General features: G+C 37.5%; 2 protein-coding genes across 2 annotated transcripts in view; one reads left to right on the forward strand and one right to left on the reverse strand.

The window, feature by feature from the left end:
• The window catches only part of LOC106669367 (5-hydroxytryptamine receptor 2A), a 31,385-nt gene extending 22,903 nt beyond the window's left edge, over positions 1–8,482 (forward strand). Inside the window, exons 3-6 of the mRNA XM_014398792.2 lie at positions 5,751–5,983; positions 6,814–7,027; positions 7,083–7,344; positions 7,400–8,482. Coding sequence (XP_014254278.1) covers positions 5,751–5,983; positions 6,814–7,027; positions 7,083–7,344; positions 7,400–8,309 — 1,619 coding nt within the window. The 3' untranslated portion in view covers positions 8,310–8,482. The remainder of the gene's footprint in view (positions 1–5,750; positions 5,984–6,813; positions 7,028–7,082; positions 7,345–7,399) is intronic.
• Positions 1–13,211, reverse strand: part of LOC106669366 (26S proteasome non-ATPase regulatory subunit 1) — a 438,166-nt gene that overhangs the window by 282,667 nt on the left and 142,288 nt on the right. The window lies entirely within an intron of this gene.

Genomic DNA, 13,211 nt, shown 5'->3' on the forward strand with positions numbered 1-13,211 from the left:
TGTACTTCATTTAGGATCTGACAGGCACTATAGATAGGTGCTACCTTGCAACAAATAATATTGCGAACTTCTGGTTCAAGATGATGTATTTCCATGGTTAAAGAGAATACAACTAGATTAAAATGGAGAAAAGACGAGAAAAGGTATTTGTTTACAAAATGTGTAATCCTCAAGTTTACTATTCTGAAGTAACTTCGTTATTACAAATGAGGATTAACAATTTTTTTGTTTTTTGGTTTCTATTTTCTATACAAAAAGACATTAATAGAATAAGAACAAATTACAAATATACCTATTCATTTTTGCGTAGTTTTCATTCAGGTGGAATTTTTCGTAGAGTTTTAAAATTGAACATTCCAACATTCGTACTGACAATGGATAAAGTACAATAAATAAATAAAAAAAGAGAAATAGAGAGAGAAAAAAAATACTTTTGTTATAAATCATATAAATCTTTCTAAAAGAAAAATTACCGGAGTCAGCTGAACGGAAGGAAAAATACAGAAAGGAGTATCTGTTTCAAAAGTTCTCACCCCAAAGTCCATTCCTAACCACGATCCCCCAACAAGGGAAAATAAATACCGTTTAATTTTCACCTTTTCCTCCTTTGCCTCCACCGATCCATATTTACGGCCTTCCATCTGTAAATTACGCGAATGATAATTAGCGAGGCAGCCAAACCCCAAAATTCCGGGAAGAGTGGAAATGCGAGACGGCAGAGCGATAAAGCAAACTAGGCATAAACCCTTCAAACTGAATCTGCAATTATGAGGCACTTAGCTGTCTAGATGCCGAACTTCTGAAGGAAGTCGACTTCCTTGGAGTACATGGAGAGCTATATGAATAATAAGGCTACTGTGACAAATTATCCGAACGTTTTATTCATAAAAAGATTAGTTAGTGAGAATATGGTAATTAAAAATAAAATCATTTGTATTTCTATGAACAAAGTCTATTCTGGCACACTAGGTAAGAAAAACAGTACCAATACTCAAAACAAATTACTCAACTACGGGTTGGCAGAGATTATTGCTTAGTGTTTCCCTCGTGGAAAGAAATACTTTTAACGTTATGAAGCTCAATACGCTTGAGAGAGGGAAAATCCATCACCATACCCTAGCGAGTTGGATTTTCGGTATTATTTCGTGGCGTGCATAGAGAACGATCCTCAGCCATGCCGAATCCTCTTTTACATATTTTGAGTTAATCCCACAATCGCGGTTTCATTTTATAACCGATGGGTAAGCCGGAGGACGTAACTGAAATCCTACCCCCCCCCGGAAGATTTAGGGTTTTTTATTAATGGAATCTCGGTTAAACGAGAGAAGAAATTAACCAGATTCCATTTGCCATTTTCTAAACCGCGAAAATTTTACAAATCTCAATTTAAAGCGCTTTTCGAAATAGGTGGCCGAAAACGATTTCTAATTGATTGTCATCAACCCCTCACTAATTGGTTTAAATTGTCAAACTTCTTCTAAAGGAGAAGAGCTTACCAATTAACTATAATCCCCTGCCCTAAATGGATATATTTGGATCGGATGTGAACGACGGGAGGCGGGAATCCTCCGCCGGGTTGTTAGCAAGTTTTCAGCTCTGATTTATGGCTCAAACGGGAGTCTATGCAAATGAAAAGCACCGGCTCGATCCCACCGATTCCACACCATTTAAACGAAAGGCGTCTATTTCCAGGGGTTCGAATACCAGTTTGTGGTATAAAGGACACGTACACAAACCGGATTAAGAGCAACTTACGTAATTTTGATCAACAATATGGAAAAAAGCGGATTCATACGCTTCGTTTCTGTAAAAGCAATGAGCGATTTTTTTAAAACTTACCATCAGTAATTTAAGCATTATTTCCAAGATTTACTTACACACGCAACGCTAATCCTATCAGATGTGTTAATGTCGAGAAGTATGCGAAAATAAATTCCGAACTACTAGCACACAGTCTGTTATCTGTTGATCAACATGCAAGTATGTTATTTCGTATAGCACACTGACAGGCAAAAATTCCACCCGGTTTTTTTTATCTTTTCTCCATAAAAGAAAATTCTGCCCTTAATTTGTTTTTACCAATAATATTTGTTTATGCTATGTTTTAAATTGAGAATATCGATTAGAGGTAAACACACTTAATCCTCCTTAATCCAAAACAAAGATAACGGATTTTTCAATGTTTACTTTTTATGGAATTGAAAATGTTTATTCAGTCTCATTTGAATTCTGAAGGAAATAAACTGTGTATTTTTTATCTTTGTTTTCTTAATTTCAATTTTTAAACTTAAAAATGCCACTTAGTGTTGAGGATGTTGCGCGTGGTGTGGCACTTATTGATGATGGACGTTCCATCAGGTATGCGACTTTTGCCATCGGAGTTCCCTACGAAACTCTACGAGACGCCGTTAGACGGTTTCGAGAAACTGAGTCCTAGCATAGAAGGCCCGGTTCTGGACGCCCTAAGGTAACAGAACCACAAGATGACCGTTTTTTTAATTTGAGAATTGGCGAAACCGCCACCAGCTCCAGGAAGTTCGAGGTATCCAAATTTCTGAACGTACTTCTCGAAGATTAAATCAGTATGGTCTGATGGCTTTTCGATCCGTAAGAGGACCAGAATTGACCAGAACACACGGAGTTAGATGGCTCGCATTTGCTCGAGAACACAGCTATCGGTCTTTAGACGATTGGTCTGCGTCTTCTTTTTGCAGATAAGTTTAACTTTGCTCTACAGTCTCCAGATGGGCGTGAAAGAGTGTGTAATAGAATGAAAGGTACGAAGCCTGTAATTTTTCCCAGAACCAACCTTTTCAACCTAGCTCAGTGATGGTGTGGGCGGGAATTTCAATGGAGAGTCGCACAGAGTTGGTTGTTGTTCGTCTTTGACGGCCACTCGCTATGTGGATGAAATTTTGCAACATCCTCCATGAAATCAGCGACAATCTTATTCTAATGCAAGATAATGCCCGACCACATGTAGCTCGCGTAGTACAAACTACCTTCAACAACATAACATCAGAGTCTTATCCAGGTCAACCCGCTCTCTAGACTTGAACCCCATCGAACATTTATAGGATAACCTCACAAGAGGAATAAGAGCACGTTCATAATTTCCTGATACACTCCACCAACTTGAAAGGACTCTTCGTGAAGAATGGGCTAACCTCCAGCAAAGAGACAATTCCCGACTGTCAAAAAGTATGCCGCGGCGACTTCGCGATATAATTAAGGCAAGAGGAGGAAATACGCGATACTGAAATGTTAATTAAAAATCTAATTAAAACAAATTTTATCTGTCCTTCTTTTTTATTTATTTGTTCCTTAGAAATTTCCGTTTTTTTGTTTTTTAAACTTTTTTAGACAAAGATTCTATTACAAAACGTGAAACTTTGATTAATATATAAAAATATATAAATCAAGTTATATTACAAGTGGGTGGAATTTTTTGCCTGTCAGTGTATGAAGGTTATGATTTTGTATCATTTAATTAGTCGGATTAGTTACATACTATTAGAACGTACAAAATAATAAAATATAAGAAAGATGGAAAAGACTCAAAATGTTGTTTAAATCAGGATGAAATTCCATTTCTTTTCAAATATTCTAAAATCGGTGAACACTAATCTTTGCTGATTCTAGATTGTTTTCTACCGACTGGATTGTAGAAATGTAACATGAACTGATATTTTTTCTCTATCCTGTTTTTCAAAACTAGACATATTTGAAAAATTAACTGGTCATAAATTTTTAACAAGAAATGCTCTAGTCGATTTTCTAATACTCAGTAAGGTTCTGTGTTATGTTACTTCACAGATAATTTATATTTATTAAGATTAGCGCGAATTCCATGTAATAGGAATTCAAGGTAGTCGCATAATCAAAATCTGAAAAGGTCTTTCTCATTCCTGCTTACACCCTGGCACACACGGGGCGACAAATCGAATAAGTACGCCCCCTTTTAAAGACGTCAGTGGCGAAACGGAGAAAATTAAATTAAATATAGCCTTGGAGTGTAATGAGGTGTCGGGTAAATCCTGCTCGACTTAACTCGATTCCCGACTCTCCATTACAAGTAATAGACTTTAAGGCAACAGGTCCGTTTCCCCGGGGTTTAAGGACAGGGTAAAACAAAGCGAAAATGGGCCTTAAAAAAAAAAAAAAAGAGGTATGGAGAGTTACAAACACAATGCAACCCCATACGGCTTATTTTCGACAGAGGCAGTCGAAAACGTATTGGACACATAGATTGGGGTCAGAGGGCGCCCCTAATGGTCAACGAGTTGATCTAAAAGTAGCCCGGAGGACTCCTTTTGTGAACTTGAGATTTCCCAAAGGTACTCCGACCTTTTTCCGACCCACGCAGCTATAGATTTCACCCCTTAAAAAAACCCAACTGCATGCACATTCTACACAAACAAAGCGCAATATATTATTTTGAAGATAATCGGATTTAGTGATAACATAAAAAATAAATAAATTATTTTATTTTGCAATAGTTGGAATAAGTAAGTTTTAATAGAAAAGGAAAAACTTCAAATCTCCTGTAAAAGATTGACATTGACTTGAAAAAGTACATATACAACTAAGAAATGCAATCACCTGTACTAAAATGTTCAATCTTAAATTTATTAATTATTCATATGCCTAAAAAGCATATACCTGTTGTATTGTTACATACTAACCCTGAACCAAAGGAACTAGGTAAGTATTTCTTAGAGAGAGAAAACTTACCATGCGAAACAAACTGCTGCCGCTACTACACTAAAAAGAAATTAAACACTTCCATAATCAAAATGACAGAAAAAGGACCCAATTAATTATTATTCTCATCAACGAAGAGTAATAAAGCTAACCTCATTAAATTTGGATGTTTTCAATAACCCGTGGGGATTCGCAGGATATTGTGGCCGCCCATTTTCACGTTTAACACAATGCTCGAACCGTAGTTCTCACGTAATCCATCTTTCACCACCAGAAATGTTGTAACATTAATAACACGGGGGTATGTTTTCCGACTAAACATAGGAAAATATGACGTGTTATTTCCTGAGATACAGAACAGCCCCAAGTCAACTCATTAGATTCAACTAAAAGCCTCCTTTCGAAGTAATAATAACAATAATAATTTTGTGTGAGCACTGTGTAAAGCTGGAGACATTAAAATTAAATTCGCAGTAAAAATATAACATATAATAAATATTCACTCCTTTAAACCAATGTCAAAAAAGGCAAACCATTATTCCATTCCTTGACGTATAAAATCAATGAGAAACATTCAATTTTATCTCTACTTACTACAAGGCAAAATATAACCAATGGTTACATAAGTTGTCGTAACATAATATACGTTGCATCATGAATTTGTGTCTATTAATAGAAATGTAAAATTAAATGGCCATGTATACTTAAAGGAACGAGAAAGACCTATCATTCATTTAATCAAGACAAAATATGAGTTTCAGACAGAAAATGTGTTCAAATTTAGTATAAATAATAATTGGTTTTAATATATATTATGTCGCTTATGCCCAATTCAATTGGTAACACAATGTAGTAGCTGTCGACCGTTTTGGAAGTCAATTCCTCCTACGGATTCCACGTAGGCCGTAAAAGAAAAATTTATTTACATCGAAATCGCCTGAATCCGATCTTCGAAGGGATTCAATAAGGTCAAGTGCCCTTCTCATTTATGCACGAGATCCTTCTATTGAAAGCGCGGAATTGAGAAAGAGTGAGGACTTTTACAGGTTTCTTCCCGCTTCCGCCCGTCTACTGCCTCGCCTGGATATGCCTGGACGTCCTGTTTTGTACCGCATCCATCATGCACTTGTGCACCATCTCCGTCGACCGGTACCTCAGCCTCCGCTACCCGATGAAGTTCGGGAGGAACAAGACGAGACGGCGTGTCACGTTGAAAATTGTCTTCGTCTGGCTCCTTTCCATCGCCATGAGCCTTCCCCTCAGCCTCATGTACTCCCAGGTAAATTACAACCATTCAACTCGAGTTCATTATAATGCATGCAACTGAACGTAATCCGACCGGCATATCCGATTAGCAAATACGCGCGCGATTTGTGTATCGAAACACCTACATTGTACACAACGTTTATTGGTCGTGATAATATGCTGACCTCTGAATACCAAAGATTATGGGATCAAATTAAGGATCCTGCAATATTTCGAGGTGAGGTTTTATACCTACGATACCTATGAATTTCAACCCTTGACAAGTTGAAGCGGCAAATGCGTGATATTGCACGTTATTACCTCGAGGTGAGAGCATATATGCTGTGAGCGTGTGCGTCCAAGGGACGTAATGAGTGCAGAAAAAGATCGGACGCCATGGCGTGTCTGGTGGTCCTATCAATTTATCTTCAAAGCCAAATAAATGTAGAACAAGTTCTTGCGTGTCACGTCTTGATTTATCCCCCTGGGCAAAAATTTCTTTCCTATCTTGTTTCGCGGAATTGACGTTTGATTATTGTTCCTTCATCAAAACTAAAAGCTCAATTTCCATCTGAAGAATAGTGAAGAATAATACATTCTACGGATACTAACACTATAATGTCGTAAAATTTGCCAAAGCTGTTATGAATATTGATAATTTCTGTGGCATGAAAATATAAACACATCACACAAAAACGCGCACTGAATTTTTTAAAATAATTTTCCTCGATTTGACATAAATATTTGTCCTCTAATTAGTTACAGTACAGTAACTTAATATATGACATAAAAATTATGAATGTGTCAGTTTAGTTCTATCAATTGCAACACATTAGTATTCTCAAAATAACCATATTTTTGCAGGATTATAACAGTTTGGTGGTAGGCGGAATTTGCCAAATTCCTGACCCCCTTTACAAACTCATCGGCTCTATCGTAAGTTTCTACATTCCATTAGGGGTCATGCTTCTCACGTACGCTCTCACTGTCCGCCTCCTCGCCATGCAGCAGAAGAACCTGGGCGGAAAAACAGGGAAGGACGGGTGGGCGGCCGGCTGGCTGGGACCTCCAACGCCAGGTACTTTCTCATTGGACCCATCCCTTATATTATTAACAACGTTGTGTTTTTTAAGGATTGGAGAGAAGGTGTACGTGGAAGAGGTTGTTGGGAAAACCGGGCGTCACCGGAAGGAGTCACCACTCGAGCGCGGGGTCGACGGACACAGAACTGACGACATTGGACACCCACGAACTATGGATACCCGACTCCGAGCCGAAGCCCTACGCTACTTCGGCCCTCCAGCAATTCGGCGCCGAGATGTTAAAACTCTCTCGGGGTTTCGAATCCGTCGCCCAGAACAACGCTGTTATTGCGACACCCCCGTTTCCCCTGAAGTGAGTATTTCAAATATGATCGTTTTGACAAGAAGCTTAATTTTTTGTATTCCAGGGCTACGTCTAGATGTAAGCCGTGTGAACCTAAGCCAAGAAGAAGAGCGTCCACGATCGATGTAATAAGACGTAAAGAAAAAGAAGATATCAAAAGAACGACGAGCTATCACGAACGCATGAGTAAATGGTCTTCCTCGAGTAGCGAGGACGAACCGATTAAAATAAATACGGTTCAGAGGAATCAAGAATCGTCCCAAGAAGTCCCTTTGCTACCACCTCCCTGTACCTGCCCTTATTTCGGTGATCCAAAGAAGGCTGTGAAAAGTAACGAAGTCGTGATTATAACGACTGAGGACAAACCGGGTTTTACAAAGCGAGAAGAAATGACCGTGACATGGGATTCGCCTCAAAGGAGGTTCAAAAGAGGGTCAAGTTTCAGTTCCGGTAGTGTCAGGACAGTCCTAGCATCCGCCGAATGTTCCCCGGCACCGAGGAAAGCGCCGATTCTCCGCCGTTCCGCTACATTGAGGGCGGGCAGGCAAGATTTCAAGGCGATGGAAGACGCCGCTCAAGGCGTCCTTTTGCGTTACGGCTCCAGCCAGGGGATGGGCAGGAACCTGTTGGTCAAATCTCCACACAGCCGCAACTCCAGCGTCCTCTCTCGAACGTCTTCCAGACACGGTCGGATCATCAGGTTGGAACAGAAAGCGACCAAAGTCTTGGGCGTCGTGTTTTTCACCTTCGTCATCCTCTGGGCACCCTTCTTTGTGTTGAATCTCGTACCTTCTGTGTGCGCGGAATGTGAGAGGGATATTGATAAGTGGGTATTCGATTTCGTAACTTGGCTAGGTTACGCTTCTTCCATGGTAAATCCTATTTTCTATACCATTTTTAATAAAGTATTCCGCCAGGCGTTTAAAAAAGTCCTTCTGTGTCGGTATCGTAATAAAACATGGACTCGCAAGTAAGCAGATAGTTTGAAAATTAATAATATTAATTTTTGTATATTTCTGTACATATTGGGAACAAAACCTGACGGGTTTTATGGTAAGCATTTATTCTAAATGTAAGCTTAAATGTAAATATATATATAAATATGTATAAATGCATTGTAGAAGTCAGATTATAAAAGAATAAAGAATAAGTATTTGTTGAGTGTTTTATTTCGATGGGAATGCAAAAGCTAAAATATTTTTCTGCGAATGTGAACGATCTTAAAGATCATCTTCTCCATGTGAAACAACTTCTCCAGCCAGAACAACCAACTTCACAAGACGCCAAATCCCGTTACGTTTGTTTATAAATGTAAATTCAACCTTCATTAACCATGGAAGATTCTCTTTGAATATTAATGTAATCAATGCACAAGAAACTTGAAAAACGTTTTCAACGCCAATTAAGACATTAACAAAAGCATTTTAAGTCGTAATGAAATTTTCAAATCAGCTCCTCTGCCCGCATGTACAAAACGTTTAAACCGCAGACTGATCAAACCGACCCGCCCAACCCTTCAGCATGAAAGAAAATCTCATTGAACATAATTATACCCCGATTGTCCGTTTCGATTGATATAACCGTAAAACCCTCTGAAACAGCAAAGGTTGTGGGAAAGTTGGTACACTGAAAATTCCATTGGGAATTGGTACATAAATCATGACAGCGGTGAGAAATGAGAAAATAGCGACATTTTCCAATCCAGTAATTTATTATAATGTGGATTTCACTTCTTCCACGTGAACCGTTAAGAAATGATGTTAAAAAAGTTAAGCAGTTGAAAGCTCCTTTCCCTCAGATTCAGAACGTTCGTTACCACCGAACGAGATTACCATAAAATATGTTCAAAGACAACCCATCAAGATTAAAAATATAAATAAAACGAAAAATCCCTTGCCAGTGGTGCTAAAGCTACCGACGTTGGAGCCTCGTCGTGAATAAACAAAACCGATACACAAAACATCTGTTACGCAAGTGCAAAAATAAAAAATAAATAAACTGACAACTCTCATTCATAGTTTCCACAGTAGTTCGATTATACAAATAAACAAGGTTAATTTAAAGGGGGGAATTTAAAAATACCATCCGCAATAAAGGGAGACGGTTTTGACCTAAACTCCTAAACATCTAGACTATTTCAAATTACAAAGCGTTCATTAACATTTGTGAATTCCGTTAAATAAAAGGAATTGAGAGATTTTTAATCAACTCGTCTTAGCGCTAAGAGCCCTTAAGTTTCCATTTCATGGTAAGGCAAAAAGATCAAGGGTGCAGTTATATTTTTTATTTCGTTTTAACAAAATTAAAAACCGACCGTATTACTTTTTTAGGCAGAAATAAGGAACGTGTATGAGTAACTTGATAAATTGTTTAAAAAAATTAATATAAATGCAAACGAATCAATCCCAATCGGAAAATATGCTAAATTTTCAATGTAATAACCGCGGATGTTCGAATCCCTTGTGACAAGATTAAATATTTTAATCCATTATATTTAGTGGTCTGAGTGACCAAATCACTTCTTTCAATTAATCAATCTTTTAAGGTAAGGTTTTGGTTGAAATGAAAAAGCGAAAAAAAACTTTGCTGAAGGTCGTGGGTTCGAATCCCGCTCGTGACACTAACTTTTTCATTTCAACCAAAACCTTACATAAAAAGATTAATTGATTGAATTTTGTTTTTATAGGGTCTTCATTAATCAAATATCTGTATCGTTTGTTGCCGCGAGTCATCGATGTAAAAACTAACATTATTTTACTGGTATCAAGTTTTGATAAATTTCATAAATAAACCATCTTTCTTTATTGTTATTCAGAGAAGGCTACATCGGATTTCAGGTTTATATTAAAAATAAAAATCGAGTTATCGTCACATAAGTAACTCATGTTAGTAAGAAGATGAAGAAAAGCGCTGGAGAAATGGGGAGGAGCCAGTTTTAAAAGTAAAGTTACTCGTGATGGTGATGGTTGAAGAGCAGTTGTGGCAGATGGACCTCGAAGAGCACTGGGAAACTTGCAAGTTATATCAAAGTTCCCCGAACTATAATCTTGAACTGGAACTGAACTAGCAAAATCGTCCTTCTCTAATCGTAAAATTTTAAACAACCCTCTATTTCGTGTTTCTTTCAACAAATTTTAAACTAAAAGTATATCTGAACAAGTCCGAAACCGTATGACCATGGGTCAAGTCTGGGGAAAATAAAGGGTATCGAAATTTGATCGAAATTAAGTTCTTATGTTTCGAAATAGTTTGCGAACTCTATTGACATCAATTTGAGAGGTAATGTTATGGTCACCTCCAGGATTTGCTATTCAGTAAAATTTCTATGAAACGACAAAACGAGTTAACTAATTTCACGTCACACCACCTCAAAAGGTAAGGAATAGGATTTCGAAAACTTCGTTATTTCAACAAGGAGATTAACAACAAACCTAGAACTGAAGAACCCTAGGCTATGTTTCTGCGTAAGCTGCAGGTATAACAGGCATTCAAAGATTAAATTTAATTATATCAGGGAACTTGCATAATCTTTTTAGTCCAAAACACTAAAAGATTTCAGTCAACAGACCACCTCAAAAAGTAAGTTATAGTTATTCGAATTTCTGTCTCTCATTCAGCATACAGCTCTTATGATGATCCTTAAAATTACTTTAATATATCCAAGTCTAATTTCATTTTGGCATTTTAAGACTGAAGAAATAGCAAAAGCTTGTTGAATTAATTGGTTGTCAGGCTAGTTCAACACGTGGAAACAATAACAACCATTATATTTCGGGACTCCTGTCCTCTCTTCGGTGATAACCTTTCACAAGCCTGGAGCAATATAACCTTCCAGGCTTGTGAAAGTTATCGCTGAAGAGGGGACAAGGAGACCCGAAATATATAAGATTTGGAAAAGAAAAAAAGGTTGTTATTGTATCCACGTGTTTAACTACACTGACCACCAATTGAATGAAAAACTGAAGAAAATAACAATAATATTACAACTTGTCGAAGTCAGTTTTAATTCCTCGCCTCTATAGCCCCTGCACATTCTAGCATAGAGATATGTTCACCTGATTAAAACTTCATCCAAGTATTGACATTTTAACTATCGTTTAGGTAACGAGCAGTTGCGGTAAACCAATATTTCAAGCACCTAAAATATTTTAACGCGCAACAACAATCTTTTCTTGATTGTGTCTCACAGGTTCGATAGAAATTAAAATTTCTACTCGATTTGTCGTCAAATAAAGTTGATTTTTCGTCCACCCAAGAAATTCCCCCAATGGATAATTGACGGGCCGTTGAATTAATACAGGCTTCCCTAAATTATCAACGGAGGGGGCGTAAATCTCATAAAGCCCAAATTAAGTCTCTTCTAAGGGATTATCTAGGTGGTAAAAATTGTTATGACCTTTAGTTCTGATACTAGAATAGCCCGTCTGAAGATTCCTACACGCCCACGGCCAAAAACGCAACCTAATCATTCCCCACGCCGATATTCAATGGAATTCTCATTATTTATACATGAGGAATACCGGCACGTTCCCGGGTAAAATGTAATTGCAACAAGCTCCAAGTTCCACCAACTTTCTACAAGTCCCTTTGCTATGAGTTTTGAGATAAGTGCTTGGTTTGATTAATGTTAATGTTTTATGACTGGGGATCCTTGCAGGTGGTTACCATGATGTCATGAAAGGTCACGGGAGCAGTAAATATTAACGTAGTTAAAGATCGGATTTATGTAAATATGTTTCCCCAATCGAGAAAAAAACCTTTGAAAAGAGTTAAAAACAACTTTTCAGAGAGGGAGGTTTCGACTTAATCCGAATCGTTATAGCCGGAGGAAAGAGAAAAACTTGTAAGCCAGAACAAGAAAAAAGATGATCCTTACACACGGAACATTTTACACAATATTTCAACTGTTTTGTTGCTTAAATAAAATTAATTTCTACTAATCAAAGTCATTTGCTTTCAAGAGTCTAAAGGGCATACTGTAAATAATTTATAACATGGGTTCTAAAAAAAACTGATACTTTTAACGAAAACTTTCTTGCAATTGTTACCAAATAAAATATTACAGGGTTATAAAACATGACTTAAGTTCTTAGTCCAACTTTTCTGCCTCTTTTATTGCATGCAGTGACTTATACTTTATCCAGCCTACCCTTTTCATATCTTAAATTCACTAATTTCGTGGTCCGCTTGAACAACTAATATATTACAATTAATTAAGGTTTTCAGTTGAGATAAAAAAGTCAATGGCACGAGCGGGATTCGAACCCACGATCTTCGGCTTGATACGCCGCTGCTCTACCACTTGAGCTATCGTGTTCTCGATCCACTCGGACACCAATTTCCCACCTTTTGAATTTTCCTCCTTTTTGCCATTTTTCATATCATTTACCTATAGATCACAATGAGAATGTACGAAGCGCACCTCGCTGGTTACGACTAAAAGGGTTGAAAGAGAGATATGAAGGATTACATGGAGTTTCTCGTAATTCGGCAGAATGTTGGTCAAAACACTGGGTTCATTAGATTACACCATGACGCTGAACTATTCAAAATTTGACAGCATCCATGTCGTACAAGACCATCAGGAGAAACTGGCCGTTCAAATCTCACTTCAGAATACTAAACACTAAAAATATCCCGCTTTGATCAACTAGAACCAATAAAGCAATTTATTTACTCCATATGCCGCTCTAAGATGTTGAAATCTTAGAAAAATTGGTGACCGAAATATTCGGCCGATTGTCACCAGATTAGTTGCCAAAATCTGAGGCTAATCAGAACGTCCATGTGGTAGATTGTTTCACAATCTTAAAGAGAATTTCGCAAAAGGGTCATAAAGATGAAATTTGGTTCTTTTATAAACATCCTACAAAACT

The sequence above is a fragment of the Cimex lectularius genome, unplaced genomic scaffold (assembly GCF_000648675.2).
Source record: "Cimex lectularius strain Harlan isolate CLEC.00 unplaced genomic scaffold, Clec_2.1 scaffold202, whole genome shotgun sequence".
NCBI classification, from domain to species: domain Eukaryota; kingdom Metazoa; phylum Arthropoda; class Insecta; order Hemiptera; family Cimicidae; genus Cimex; species Cimex lectularius.